Source organism: Cheilinus undulatus, linkage group 4, assembly GCF_018320785.1.
Source record: "Cheilinus undulatus linkage group 4, ASM1832078v1, whole genome shotgun sequence".
NCBI lineage: Eukaryota > Metazoa > Chordata > Actinopteri > Labriformes > Labridae > Cheilinus > Cheilinus undulatus.
In genome coordinates, this window is record NC_054868.1 from 3231251 (window position 1) to 3247016 (window position 15766).

Sequence of the window (15766 nt, forward strand, 5' to 3'; positions counted from 1 at the left end):
TAACACCAATTAAGTCAAAAATTTTACCCCTTTTCATCATTTTCCCACCAATTTCAACACATTTTTACCATTTTACACCTATTTCATCAGTTTTAAACTCTTTCCACCACTTTTTTTCTGCCTGTTTTTGAACTTCTAAACTGATTCTTGCCACTTAAGCTTAAAGTTGTCTCTGTTGACCTATTATTGCTACTATTAATCCTTTTTAACAACTTTTTAAACCCAGTTTTTCCCATTTTAACCCCATTTCATCCCTTGATATGCCCATTTTTGCTAGTTTAACCAATTTCTGCCAGTATCTTTCTATTTTTTCTTTCTCAGTTAACCCATTTTGGCCAATTTAAGTAAATTTCAGCCACATTTTAACTCCTTTTTACCACTGTTTACAGCCATTTTTGCCACTTTAACCCATTTTGCCCTTTTTGCCATGGTTTTGATGACCTCTATGGGCCCCCAGTTTGGCAGGGCACCAGAAAGCTCTCCAAATTGTGCATGGCTGTGTTCAACCACCTTCAGGTACTGTGGGGATCCCCGATCTCTGGCACCTTTATTTCGGGGGTCTTAGGCCAAAAGTTTTGGAAACAGGTTCCAGAGGGGAAACTCTGAAATGCTGCTGTGTAAAATGGCAATATACAGTTCCTCTGAGACAGGATATGTGCGTGTGTGTAGCTGGATGAGTACATGTGTATACTTGTGTTGTTTCATTACAAAGTTGTGTTCACAGTGGTTGTTTAAAATGTTTATAGCTTTTAACTGGATTCTGACTATCAAATATTAGAACATAAATATTAGATAGGGCTGATTTCAGTCGTAAGTATTGACCATAGGAGTGACACCAGAGCCTAAAGCAATCTTTTAGTCTGTGTCATTATCAGCTCAACAAAGAGACAGAATGGGATGAAATCTACTTTAGGTGTGTTTGTTCATCTCAGTCCTCTTCTAAATAATGTGGTAAAATTTTCATATTAAAGATCTCCCTCCATGCATTATTCCAAAACAGGACAAATGACCAGCGGAGCCTCGTTCCTCCCAGATTTGTTGGTGCAGGGGCTGAAGAAAGGATGGAGGGTGTCAGAAAACGTATCCGTGAACGTGTAAATGAGAACTTTGGCCTCCACGTCGTAGAAGGACACCAGCCCCTTGTCGTAGTCCAAGTAGACCCCGATCCGGGACGGTCGGAGGTTGACGGTCAGGTTGGTTGAGGGCTCCGTTCTGAAGGCGTACTCGGTCCTATCTCGCAGGCTGAGGAACCAGTAGCCGTGGGCGGGGCTTACGGTGATTTTACCTTTCCTGTTCACGGACCAGCTCGCCACTCCAAGGTCCCAGTCGGTCTTTCCTCCAACCTCCACCTGAAAGAGGACAGTGTGGTACAACTTAGTGCAATCACTACAGATTGTCCAGATCTGAGGTGTGTGTAGTTTCAGATAACATCCAGCAAACACATTTGGTCTAGATCTGGCTCAAAGCTGGAACGATTCAGCCCAGATCCTGTTCAAACCTGGCAGAGGCCTTGCCAGCTTTGAGCCGGATCCTAGCCTAAAGTCTTTGCAATCAGGATCACCGCAAAGACATCGGCCCAAATCCAGCTCGAAGCTGCTTTACTATCAGGCACATTTGCACCAGATTTGGTCAAATACTGTTGCAGATCCGTCATCTGACTCCATGAGGCCAATGTACAAAAAGACACTGGAGGGAACCTGTTTCCATACGGCCCGTGTCTGGTCCAGTATCATCTTGCTACTATCCAGGCACCTTCATCCTACCTTCATGTGGCGCTAGCTACCATGTTTTCATGTTCAGTGAGCACACAGAAAGAGTTTTCTGAAGGGAAGCATACAGTCATTTTTGCACTAGCAATCTTTCCATATCCACCTACCTCCCAGTAATGGCGTCCTGAGTTGAAGCCCTCGCGTGCCAGTACACACACCACCCGGTCAAAACGCTCTGGGTTGTCTGGTACCGACTGATGACGTTCACCACAGTAGACCTGCTTCCCGTCCACTGAGATGATGAGACGGGGGTGGGATGTGTTCGGGTCTAAAGTGATGTCATCTGGTAATAGAAGAGTGATGGCTGGTTATTAAATCTAACTCTGTCTTCAGATAATGAAAGAAGATAAAAAAATTATCAAACACGTACCTGCGTATTCTTGAACTCTCCTTACTTCTGGAAAGAGAGACAGCATACTTTGATTTGGTCATGTTTTACTGCATAAAGGACCTCGTAAAGATGAGAGAAACTGGCTTTAAATAACATTTGTTTGCTCAGACTCTTACTTGGGTTTGGCCGGGCTACAGTTTGGTCCAACAGATATTTCTGACCTGTTGATTGAAGAAGCAACCAAAAAGAATTTATTAGTGAGCATAAAATAAAAACTGAAAGCAACTTCAACTGCTGCAATCAAAATTATTCAACCCCACTGCAAATCAGGTTTATTGTGAAAACTTACAGACTTCCAGCTGTTTGCAAAGAACAAATCAGACAAAAACAACTGAAACAGCTCAACACAATAAATGCTTCAAATAGATGGAAAATGCAATCACTTAACCTCTGAAGACCCTGCATCCACATATGAGGACATTACATTTGGCCTTCCTACATGATAGAAATCATTTTTGGTATTAGAATTGATGTAAAATTGTTCAAAATGTCTGTTCAACTTTAAGGTATTTGCTTGAAATGCTGGGATAATTTGCTGTTTGGATATTTTAGGGAATTTGCTTGGAAGTTATCAAATTATTTTCATTGAAATTAAGAGAACACATTTGTATGTTTTGGAGGGTTTCATGGCTTTAAATGTATTTTAATTTTTTATGCATTTTCATTGGAATATGGGGAAATTATTACCATTTTTTGGGAAGATGGACTGGGAATTTGGGCTTCAGGATTGGCCTTTGAATTTTACAGCATTTGTCTTAGAAAACTTTGGGGATTTGGGTTATTTCCATCATTTTTGTGGAATTTTGGAGAATGTTTCTTTAAAAAAGTCAAAAATTTGCAAAGAAATTGAAAGAAGAATTTACTTTAATATTTGGGGAGTTTGCTTGAAATTTTCAGGAACTTGCATGGAATTTTGGAGGCAAATTTCTATTGGAATTTTCAGGCATTATGAGGAATTTTTTACTGAAAGATCTGAGTACTATCTAAAGAAATATTTGGATACTTTAAGAATATGTTTAACCCTCAGACATCACTTTAATTTACTCCCCTTTAAAGTCATTAAGGACAAAAATGTCCACTTCCAAAAAACTGCTATAAAAACTTAAGATTAATTTTTTTTTTTCAGCTTTTTTACACAAATCTCTTAAACAACTTCAGCTCTGTTCAAAACTACCAAACATTCAATCATTTTGAAGATGTTAACCCTTTAAATGCCCTTTTGATTACTTAAAGATCAAAAACTTGGTTTGAGTGGAGGTCAAAGGGACGTTTTTGTCCACAAGTGACTTGCATGGATAGTGAATTTTAAATCAGATGCTACGCAAAAACTAATAATGCAGCAAAGTCAATATTTCGGAAAATGTTTGACATACCCAGGACTGATTTTAAAAAAACACCCCCCCCAACCCCCAAACATTAGTTATGTGGACAATAATTACTGTTTCATGTGTTTTTTTAGAAAAAAATATGACCATCCTGTAATCAAACTAGCATTTAAAGGGTTAAAATCCTGAACATTATCCAATAATTGATTGTTTTAACTAGAACTGAAGTTGATCAAAAGATTTGACCCAAAAATCAGAAAAAAATATTAATTTATACTATTTTTATTGCAGTTTTTGGAGGTGGATGTTTTTGTCCTTAACGGCTTTAAAGGGTAGTAAATTTTAAATCAGATGCTACAAAAAAACTAAAAATGCATCAGAGTCAGTATTTTGGCTAATCATTGACATTTCCAACATTTGGTTTAGGGAAAATATCACATTTTCACTTCTTTTCATTAAAAACAACGTTGACTTTGAGTAATCAAACTGGCATTTAAAGGGTTAAAATCCTCAAAATGATAGAATGTTTGGTAGTTTTGAGCACAGCTGAAGTTTTTAAGTTTTTAAGCGATTTATGCAAAAAAAAGCAGAAAAAAATATGAATCTGTTAAGTTTTTACAGCAGTTTTTTGGAAGTGGACATTTTTGTCCTTAATGGCTTTAAAGGGTAGTAAATTTGTTTCACTGTGTTCCCCTGACCTATAAGAGCAATTGAAATTTGAATTCAAAAATTTGCCAAGAAAAAACTTTGTTACAAAAAATTGGACTATATGCACTAACACAGCCAAAATGATGAGCAGAGAAAGAGGAAAAATTTGCCCAAATGGTTAAAAATGTCCCTAGTGGTGCCTGAGGGTTAAGAATTTTTCAAAGATATTTTTAAAAATTATTTTGGAATGGAAAACTTCCAAGAAATTCCTGTTTAACAACAAGACTGATATTTTAACTTAACTGACCAAATCTATCCCAAATAAATAGGAGAAAATAAAAATGCTTTTAAAAACAAAGGCTCTTGTCTCAGGAGGTTAATGCAGTGCAAAAATCAAAGGCTACAGCCGGATATCTGAAAAGGCAGGTCAGGAAAAACCCTTGAGTGACTGCAGAAGACCTCCAGCAAAACTTGGTGGTAACAGGGACTGAGGTTTCAGTGAGTACAGTAAGGCCAGACTGAACGTAGATGGTTTCCATGCCAGAAAAGTCAGCTCCAATCTGCTCACAATCACAGAAATAAGCCACCGAGGTTTTGGGATTCTGTTCTGTGGAGTGATCAAACAAAACTGGGACTTTCTGGCGTGATGGATCAGCGGTATATCTGGAGGAAGAAGAATGAAGCATACGCTGCTGTGCCCACAGTTAAGCATGGCGGTGGCTCAGTGATGCTCTGGGGCTGCTTTGCATCCTCTGGTACTGGAAACCTGCAGTGTGTTGAAGAACAGATGGATTCATTGGAGTATAAATGTCATGATGTCTGGGAGGAAACTGAAGCTTTGGCCTCATTGGACCTTCAAACATGACAATTGTCCCATGTACACCTCAAGGCTTGGTTGCAGAAGAAGTCCTGGAAGATTCTACAATGGCCATCGCAGTCTGGGGTGTCAAACTCAGGGCCGGGGGCCCGTGTTACAGTAAACCTGCCCCATGAGATCATATCATATTTTTATTAGAACTGGCCCACCTGTATGAGGTCTGCAGATTTCCTCCAGTCTAAAATTTGACCTTGTTGGTTTGAAATATCCTTGTTAAGTCATCCAGATTTGAAAAAGGAAAGAGAAAAATGATTAGTTAAAAAGCCAAGAAGGTGGAAAATAAAATTAATTTTTGTTTTCATGTCAAATTTTCAAATTTGCATCTCAAAATTAGAACTTAAACTTATGATTTTGTTTTTTAATTTCATATTTTGACCTTTTAGAATTACATTTTAAAATTTAGGTGACTGTTTCAACTCATGATTTTGAATTTTATCCCCCATTTTGGCCTTTTCAACTCCTAACCTAGACTTTAATCCTGCATTTTGCCCTTTAAAAACTCAGTTAAAAATCTAAAACCCATGATTTGAATTTTATCTCATATCTTTACCTTTAAAACTCATGATTCCAAATTGTATTTCATATTTTGACCTATAAAAAGTATTGTTTAGGCTTTTATCTCTTTCTTTTTCTTTTTAAACTCATGATTTCAACTTTTATCTCATATGGTCACCTTTAAACTAAGAACAGCTGGTTTCTGTCTGCATCTCATTCGCTGCAGGTCATAGAAGCTAAAGGAAGCTCTAAAGCACTAAAGATGCTGCCATGAAGGGGTTAAATAATTCTGGGACTGGAAAAGTCATTGGAAGTTCCCCTTTCAGGTGGATCTGGGGAAAACACTTGAAGCGTTCGCTGTGTTGAGCTGTTTCAGTTGCTTTTGTTTGATTTGTTCTTTGCAAACAGCTGAAAGTCTGTAAGTTTTCACAATAAACCTGATTTGCAATGGGGTTTGAATAACTTTGATAGAAACTTTTTATGTCTGCAGGTAGTTTTACTTTAATGGTGGTTTACCATAAGGCAAGGGTTGACATTTGCTATGCATGGGTAAAGATCATGAACATCAGCGGTGAGAGTATTTAGAATGTAATTAAGGTTAGGGGGTTGAAGTCCCTGATAAAGCCCAGCTTTGCCCTCATGTAAAGAAAATTATGGAAAGGCAGATCCATTAAGATAAATTAAATCTATCAAATTTGATTTAACCTTGTAGTGAAATAGCATGAAAGATATTTTAAAGCTATGGTTCTGGGGACCTAAACCAATAAACCTATGGGGGCCAGAACCATCGCTTTAAAATACCTTAAAATATTATAATATCTAGGATAATCTGGGGTTCAGGTCTTCAGTTTCTTTCTCAAAAGTAACTTATCGAACCCTAGCCAGAATGCACACTCACAGACTTCCGGCAGTTTCCTCAGCTCTTCACTGAGGTTCTCCATCGTTTGGTTGAGGGTCCTGAGGATCACTCCTGAGGTGAGCTCAGACACCACAGAGACCCCCGACCAGTCCTTGGAGGGTGGGGGGGTGGACAGAGTAGGATATGTCTGCAGAGTACACACAAAAGGAAGCTTTAGTTTTAAAGAAATGTATAACTGTATTTCCAAAATAATTGGTACACTGTGTAGAATGTAAACAAACAGTATTCTATGATTTGCAGTCTCATAAACCAGTGTTAATTTCATGGTTTTGAGGGGCCAGTTAAGACTGAGGGTTAAGGGGAGAATTGGGATTCTCCACTGTGGGTAAATCTGTCAAAAAACAATGCATCTGTATCTCCTCTGCCTCTCAGCTGTAGAAAGCAGGGACCCCAGGTCTGGCAGGGTGCAGAGAACACACTACCAGGATTTGGTACCAGATCTAGGCAAGAAAATAAATCTGTAACTCACTGAAGACCTGAACTCACCTCAAAAAGCTAAAAGACAACGAAATGATCAGAAGACAGCAATTGCACATAACTTTACTTTTTTATATTTTTGATGATTTAATTGTCTTTATGTGCTGAACGAGGCTGTTTCAGACTGTATTTATGAAGCATTGAATTATGTAGTGCAGCTTTGTGAATCAAACCTACAGTTGAAAGTAAGCACATACATTTCCCAGCATGTTTTGTGTTTTTGTGCATGCATTCATCCACACCTTTAGAAAGTGAACATAATCTTCACACAGAACCAGCTGATTCAGAGCTGCACTCCTCTTCTTCAGCTCAGAAATCTCCTCCTCCAGCTCTTTCAGCAGACTCTGAGCTTTACGCTCTGTAGCACGCCAACTCATCTCTATCACCTGGACGGGACGGGAAACAGACAGCTCAGGTAGATAAATAGAACAAGTAATTATAACTAAAAAGATGTCAGATATTCACCTCTAAGACTTCGGCCTGGCAGCGCTCCACACTGGTGATCAGTCTAGAAAACGAAGAGACAACTCCGCCTGTCTCTTTTTCAGCAGCAGCCTGAATGAAGACACACATTTCAAAAATAAGGAACAAAATGAACATCAATTTCTAAGTATCTAGGGAACAGAATTTGGGCAAAAGGTGGGGTACACCTGCAACTGGTCATCAGTCAACCTCAGGGCTGACATACAGAGCTGTGAAAAAGTATTTGCCCCCTTTGTGGGCATAACTTTCTGATCTGCCACTCTCTCATTGTCTCTAATGTTACTTCAGTGATGGGCTATATATTCTTCAGCCAGTAGGTGGCGGTATTTATCTCATAGTGAGCAGATGCCCTGTGTCTTCCTGTGCCAGTCTGATCTGATCATCTTGACTCTTGCAGGATGAGCTCTGCTGAAAATAAACTCTGAGCATATTCAAGCAGAGCAGGGTGGCACATTTTCTCACTGGGTTTGGACGTCAGTTCTCACCCGAACTCCACCTAAAGCCCTGAGAAGTTTCTTTCTTTGACATATCAAAGAACTAAGAAAGCTTATGAGTTCTACATTGGATGATTAAATTTCATCCTCACCCTTAAATCAGAGCTAAGACTGAGTTTGATCCTGTTTGTGAACTCACCTGTATCTCTCGTAAAGAGGTCTGTATTTCCTCCACCTTCTTCATCTTGTTGCTGATGAGATCCTGCAGCTCCACCTCTGAAATACCTAACTGAGACTGAAGATGACAGAAAGTATGATTGAAGCACGTTTAAACAAACTCACAGCAGCAGTCATATCTAGCATAAAAATCTAGTCTGAAAATGTGACTGAAGATGTTTTCAGATGGCAGACGCACCTGAACACATCATGCTTAGTTAACAGCAAGCATAAATCAGGCATAACCTTTCAGTCGAACAGCTTAACATGCCTGTGTGCCCGTTATTCTGCTGATTTCAGAATAAAATCAGAGCAGAAGAATTGTGAAAAAATCCTGCCCCTGTGAGTATCATGAAAAAAACCCACTGATACCAATTACTTCCTTGAATCAGGTTTTAAATGTCTTTACTTGGGCTGTTAAATCGAGATTTTATGTCTGTTAATGGGACTTAAACTCCTCTGTAGATAGGCGTGAGTATACATTTGAGGAGCTGCAGCTTTTTGTACAGCTTCTTCTTCAACCCTGGAGGTTGCACCTTGGGCAAAAAAAAAAAAAACTTACTAATGTAACTTAACACAAAATATTGACCTCACATTTCCACTTACATATGGATTTAAAAAAATAAGCTTACATGTAAATGCACTTTAAAAGAGCATTCTGTTTTCAACCCTCAGCTGGTATTAAAGAATTGTTACTCTGTGGATGTTTGTGACCAAAATGTCGGCATGCATAATAACAAAACAGATAAACTATAAGACAGGTTCTTTTTTTTTTTTTGCAGCTTCTTCTTCAATCTAATCAAGGTCATGAATATATAGAAAGTTATTTTTTAGAAATGTAATCCTGTAAATGCAAGTGCAAAATCCTGATGTCTGCAATGTAAAAAACAAAAATTATTTTTCTATAACTATATGCAAATTACATTTCTTTGAATGGGATAATCACAGCATTGAATGTGTAAATAGTCAGCAACAAATTTGATTTCTATGCATTATTATTATTATTATTATTTTGAGATTTTAATACAGTTACACTCAAGGTGTAAGTGGCCAAAATGGCCAGCATGAATAAATGAATAGCAATTTAAAAAACACATTAAAACACTCTGCTTCCTCTGCATAGATTTTTTAATCAAGGACAAACTTAATATGAAAAAAAAATATTAATAGTTTTTAGTAATTTAACCCTTCAAATGCCCCTTTAGGGAACAAAATCATGATGTTTGTAATAAAAAAAATACTGTTTGTTAGAAATGATTCATTAAAATCCATGTAATCTCGTCGTTTGAGCTTTTTTATTCTGAAAACCTGCACGATCCTTGTCTACCGTATTGAATGACGTAGGGACTTGCTTTTGGCAATGTGGCAGCGAAGTCAACATCCAGTCACCCAGCCAATTTCCCGTCGCATATGGGCTCTAACCACGGCAGGGGTGGCGTATTTCCAGTGGAAAATAAGGCCGCTTCACAACTTCCGCCCAACGATATGTGCCAGGCCAAAACAATCTAAACCCTCCTATACTGCCTAAATTTGTCAGTTTCGTTGTTTTTTTTGTTTTGTTTTGTTTTGTTTCTATTGTTGTTTGTGTTTACTCTATCATCATCGCTTGGCATCCAGACATGCTAAAATGATGTTTCAAAAACAGGTTAGAAGCACCTCTGGACATCAGCTCAGGTAACCCATGCAAACAGCAGGTAAACCGCAACGAATTTGCCATCATACGCCTTTCTCTTCTCCCGACAGGAAGTGTGGGAGCGGTCTAATGCCAAATGCGGAAGCAGTTCATGCATAGAGCCCATTATGTCTGTGCTCAGTGATACATACATTTGGATCATAAATTGATTTAGTAAAATTAATGCAATGTTATGGATGTGCTTGTTAATCTGAAAACTCGCACATTTTTCATCTTCTTGTATTTCCTTACTTAGCGGGCTTGCCTCTGTTAACATGGCGGCAACACAGAGAAAACAACGAAGAAGATGTTCAGTTCAAGTGACTTCCGGTATTGGAGGACGAGATATGGCGATTTTCCGACTTCCGGTGTGAAGTGGAGGTCCTCGGGTGTATCCAGGTACTCTTGCTATGGGTTAACAGGGATATGCTAACAGCCCAGCTTCTTCACTTTTAACTTGACGTAAAATATCAGTCCTGTTTTTGTCTCTTTAATTCTCCAATCATATTGCAAACTACTTACTGGTGGAAAAACAGAAAATTATGCTCTCGCCATGGCTGCAAGGAGATTCTATCAGGTTTCTGTTCTTATGAATAAAGGTACATTTTCTCAAACTGGACCCTGAGAGTCATCAGACATATATTTATATGATTATATGGACTTTGGTCACATTTGTTAGTAGACATGAACGGTTAATAATAACCTCAGAGCTACAGATCTAACACACTCACAGATACCTTTCTGATCTGCCACTCTCTCTTGGCTGGGATGACGTTGTGTCCTCGGTGCTCTTGTGTTTCCATGCACACGCTGCAGACACAGGTGTTATCAGTGCGGCAGAAGAACTCCAGAGGTCTCTGGTGGGCGGGGCATAGAGGTGCACTGGGGGAGAAGTCACTGGCACCGCTCAGAGTGTACCTGTTAAAGCATTTAAATAAAGTTATGGGATTCTCTCTGAAGCCTACATGACAGCAGTCCAGTTTTTCTACAGGCATGGTGACTGTTAGCAAGGCAAAAAGCACCATTCATACATGAATACAAACCAGGAAATGTAACAGTGTGCTGTTTTGTCCTTTCAGGGACCCGTAGTTAAGCTACAGCAGGAAACCAGCTCACAAACAGCCTTTTGTTAACGTAAAAACTACTCATGACTCATGCAGATTTATTTAGTAATAAATGCAAATAAAAGGTGCAGCTCTTTTTGTGCAAGGCAATTTTCAGAGCATTCTTCCTTAACTGTAAAAAACCCCTCTCTTTTCAATGGTAAAAAACAAATCCAATTATCCATTCATAGCAGGAACGAGAGAAACAGAGAGGTGACAGTAAAGGCAATATACCTCAGTTTTTCCATCAGAAACAGTTACATTTTTTTCTTTTACAACCCCAATTCCATGAAAGTTGGGGCGCTGTGTAAATAGTAAATAAAGACAGCAGCAATGATTGCCAAATCTCACAAACCCATATTTCAACATATCAGAGGTTGAAACGGAGACATTTTACCACTAAATGAAAAATATTAGCTCAATTTGAGTTCTAAGGCAGCATCACAACTCAAAAAATTAGGGACAAGGCAACAAAAGGCTGGAAAACAAAGAGGAGCACTCTGCAATAATACGGTTATTTGGCAACAGTTCAGAAAACATGACTGAATATTAAAGGAGCATTTTAAAGAGGCAGAGTCTTTTAGAAGTAAAGATGGGCAGAGGTTCATCAATGTGCAGAAAAAATGCACCTAAAAATTGCAGAATAAACTAGAAAAGCACTCGGAGAGCGCAGACCTCTGCTGTTAGCCCTATCTCCCAATAGTAAAGGATCCTTTAAAAAATTCCTGGATCCAGCCGGTGATCCGGATCACTCCAAAAATGTAATCTGTTCTTCCTTATACCATTTCTGACATTTCCTGAAAATTTCATCAAAATCCATCCGTAACTTTTTGAGTTATGTTGCTAATAAACAAACAAACCAACCCTCCCGATCACATAACCTCCTTGGTGGAGGTAATAAAAAAATGCAAAGGCTTTGAAAATCCCTCCATCCACAGAACAAACGATCATCAAAATATTCAGAGAATCTGGAGAAATATCTATATGAACGAAAGGTATAAGGCTGAAGATCAATATTTGGGGCCCTCAGGGGCCACTAAAAAAAAACAGTTAAAGCCATCCACAAATGACAGTTAAAGCTGGATCATGCAAAGAAGAAGCCGTATGTGAATACAATCTAGAAACACTGCTGTCTTCTCTGGGTCAAAGTTCATTTAAAATGGACTAAATCAAAAAACTGTTCTGTGGTCAGTGTGGTCAAAATTTGAATTTTTTTTGGAAACTAAGGGCACTGTGTCCTCCAGACTAAAGAGGAGAGGGAGCATCCAGCTTGTTCTCCTGGTTCAGTTCTAAAGCCTGCATCTCTGATGGTATGGGGTTGCATTAGTGCCTATGGCGTGGGCAGCTCTAACATCTGGATAGGAACTATCAATGCTGAAAAGTAGAGAGAGGTTTAAGAGCAACATACGCTGCCATCCAGACAACATCTCTGTCAGGGAAGGCCTTGACTATTTCAGCAGGATGATGCTAAACCACATCCATCACAACAGCATGGCTTCACGGGAGAAGAGTCCGGCTCCTGAACTGGCCTGCCTGCAGTCCAGACCTTCTATCAATAGAAAATATTTGGCGCAGCAGAAAAAACCAGGCAAAGAAGACCCAGGACTGTTGAGCAACTAGTGTACTATATAAGACAAAATGGGACAACATTCCTCTCCTAAACTGCACAAAATGGTCTCCTTACTTCCCAAACATTTACAGACTGTTGTTAAAAGAAGAGGGGATGCTACACAAAACAACAGCAAACATGTGTTGTTGCCATCAAATTCAAAATGAGCTAATACTTTCCTGAAATGGTAAAATGTCTCAGCTTCAACATCTGAGATGTTGTTCATGTTCAATTGTGTATGAAATACGGGTTTTGGCAATCACTGCCTTCTGTTTTTATTGATATTTTATAAAGTGTCCCAACAATTTTGGAGTTGGGGTTGTAAGAAAATGTAAATCCAATCCGATCAGACAGAAAAATTCAGCGCTACCCTCTGTTTTTTCTTTTTTGTGTGTCAATAAGAAACATTATCTGGGCCTGAGCCGCTTGTTGCCTCAGCAGCATAGACTGGAGAAAGAATTGGACAAACCCCGTGTGACGTCAGTCGTCTGCTTACAATAGGCGGACTCAAACGGCTCTTGAAGCCAATCCGTGGAGGCTTCCATATTGAAATCGCAGTCTCAACAGAACTTTGGATCAACCTAACGGCCTACCTGTCAGCCTGCTAGCTAGCATTCTGGTAGACAGAAAGGGAGCCTCTGCCTGCCGAGCTATCTGTCAATCAAATGAGACGCGCCAATCAGCTTTCATCCTAAATATAATCCAAATGATCGTGGTACAAAAAAACCCCACCCCCCATACAGTGGGAGCACAATAAGACACTAGCTAATGAGACATGTTTGGTGTTTTGAACCAGGCTGTAAACCAGTTTATTTCTAGTGTCAAAACCGGCTGTTTAACACGTGTGCAGATGGAACTTCCTGTGTGCCTGCAGCCAATCTCAAGTGTACACTTACGGTATAGCAATTTTTTGCACTTCCACATTGGCTTCATTTTCAGGACCGGAGGTTGCCGCTTGCTCAGCAGAAGGGTGCCGTAAATGTCAGACAGTCCAGATCCTTGTTTTGGTAACTTTCCCAACTTTAAAAAGCATAACTAAGTTTGGCTGTAATTTTAACCTCTGAGACCTGAGCTTTTGTGGGGAAGGCATTTTTATTTTCTCCCACTTAAACGGGATAATTTGAACCTCTCAAGTTTGAAACTCAACCTTGACTTTGAACAGGAATTAATTTTGACCACAAATGAACTCCAAAATCAACAAAAAATCCTAAAATTCCAAAGAAACTTCCTAAAATATCTGTGAAAAATTCTGAAAATACATTATTATTATTTTAGCTATTTTTATTAATAAAGTGTTGCATAAAAAAACACCCCTAAATTTCTTTAAACAATCCTCAAATGTTTGAATGAAATTTTACCATAAATCATAAATTTTAATGAACCCCCCCAAATTCTTTAACATTCCTGGAAAATTCTCATAGAAAATTCCCCCAAACGTACAAATATATTTCCCAAAATTCCATAAAAAATGATGGAAAATTCCCCCAAATATGCCAACTAATTCCCTGAAAATTCCATTAAATTCTAGAAATGTTAAAGGACACCTCGCTTCCCAATTACCAATCAAACTCCTCCAATTAAAAAAATAAATGCACCAAGTTTCCATGAACATACCTAAAAGTTTCGATGCAAAGTTTTCCCCAGATAAGTCAAATAAAGTTTCCCAAAAATTACATTTCCTGAATATACACTAAACAAACATCTTTAAACAATCCTCTGAATATCCCCCCAAAATCCTAATTTTTCATGCAAATATTCAAAAGTTTCAATGCAAAAACACTTCAAAAGAAGCTCTCAAAAATATCCAAAATTCTGGAAATTTTCCAAGATATATTCACAAAACTCACAAAGAAATTTCGGAAATTTGATTTTAAAAAATTCTCCCAGTATTTCAAATGAATAAATTAAACTTTAATGGAAAATGTTCTCAAAAATTCTACTGGTAGAAAATTGCATTTATGTTGACAGAAGGTCAGGAGGTCATGTCCTCCTATGTGCATGCAGGGCCTTAGGAGGTTAAAACCTACTGATGAGAATACTGCAGGAGGGCAGTTTGGTACCTGCGTGGAGGTGAGTAGGGTGGAGGCGGATCATGATGGTCTGTGCTCAGAGCCTGGAAACATGGCCGAGCGTTATGCAGAGGGGTGAGTTGGGGGTTGCTGGCATCACAGATACTGTTTCGAGGCCTCCCAGGTGGCTGCAGCTGCTGAAAACGACCCATCATCTCAGTAAACACACCCTCCGGCATCTCCCCCGGCTTCTGGGACAGAGGCAGTCCTGGTTGTTGCTGTGAATGTGAGTTTAGATCCTCACAGACTCCTCCCCCCTCTGGGCCATGCAGGGAAACCTCAGCGCTGGACAGCCACTTAAACTGCTCCGTGATCTCCTTCAGGGTTCGGTTGATGTGGAGCTCCGGGCGCTTACGGAAGGACTCCTTGCAGAGGGGGCACAGGTAGACCTTAGTACCCTCTCCTCCTCCTCTTCCTCCTCTCCTTCCTCCGTCCCAGTAGGCGGAGATGCAGGCCTGGCAGAAGCTGTGGCCACATGGTGTAGAGACCGGGTTGTTGAACACGTCCAGACAGATGGAGCAGGTGAACTGTTCTACAGACAGGCAGGCAGCAGGCATCGCCATCCAGCTGGGAGAGAAACAGACCGATATAAATGCAAAATAGTGCTAAACACAAAAGGCTTTAAAAATACTCAACATAGCGTACGCTAAATTACTGCACCTGTCTGTGGCGCTTCATCGCCTAGCTTTCCTGAAGGACAACACTCACTGAAGTCTCTGGAGGATACTGGGACTACTATCACTACGTACCTTATACCAGTGGTTTTCAAACTTTTTTCACCCAAGGCACATCTGAGGCTAAGCCAAAATCTCAAGGCACACCATATTTAGATCAATACAAATGTTACAGTCAAGGAGGCCTGGAAGAGGAGTAAAGGGAGAGCTTTCAAGGGCTCAGCCAGCTGGGGGATCATGGAGATGGCAAAATTGGGCAAAAAGTGGTAAAACAAAGTCAGAAAAGGGCGAAAATTGGTTAAAAAGTGGCCAAACAATGGGTTGAGGTTGGCAAACACTTGTTAAAAGTGGCAAAACAGTGGCAAAAATGGGTTTACAAGTGGTCTAAATGGATTAAATGTTGTAAAAAGGTGATAAAAATGGGTTGAAAGTGATTAAAAAAGGGAAAAATTGGGCAAAAAATTGGTCAAACAAAGGCAAAAGTGGGCAAAAATTGGCAAAAAGGTGTCAGAAATGGGTTGAAAGTGTCACAAATAGCAGAAAAGTGACAAAAAGGCTAAGAGTTGCTAAAAGGTGGTTAAAAAGGGGTTAAAAGTGATGGAAAA

At 39.4% G+C, this 15766-nt stretch overlaps 1 protein-coding gene across 1 annotated transcript; it reads right to left on the minus strand.

The window, feature by feature from the left end:
- Positions 1-506: 506 nt before the first annotated feature.
- Positions 507-15050, minus strand: btr01 (bloodthirsty-related gene family, member 1). Its single transcript, XM_041786122.1, has 10 exons — positions 14479-15050; positions 10444-10624; positions 8018-8113; positions 7367-7456; positions 7144-7287; positions 6404-6551; positions 2277-2321; positions 2140-2166; positions 1877-2052; positions 507-1349 (listed from the first exon to the last, which is right to left on the minus strand). The coding sequence occupies exons 1-10, from the start codon at positions 15048-15050 to the stop codon at positions 987-989; spliced, it is 1842 nt and encodes a 613-aa protein (XP_041642056.1). The 3' UTR covers positions 507-986.
- Between the last annotated feature and the right edge of the window lie 716 nt (positions 15051-15766).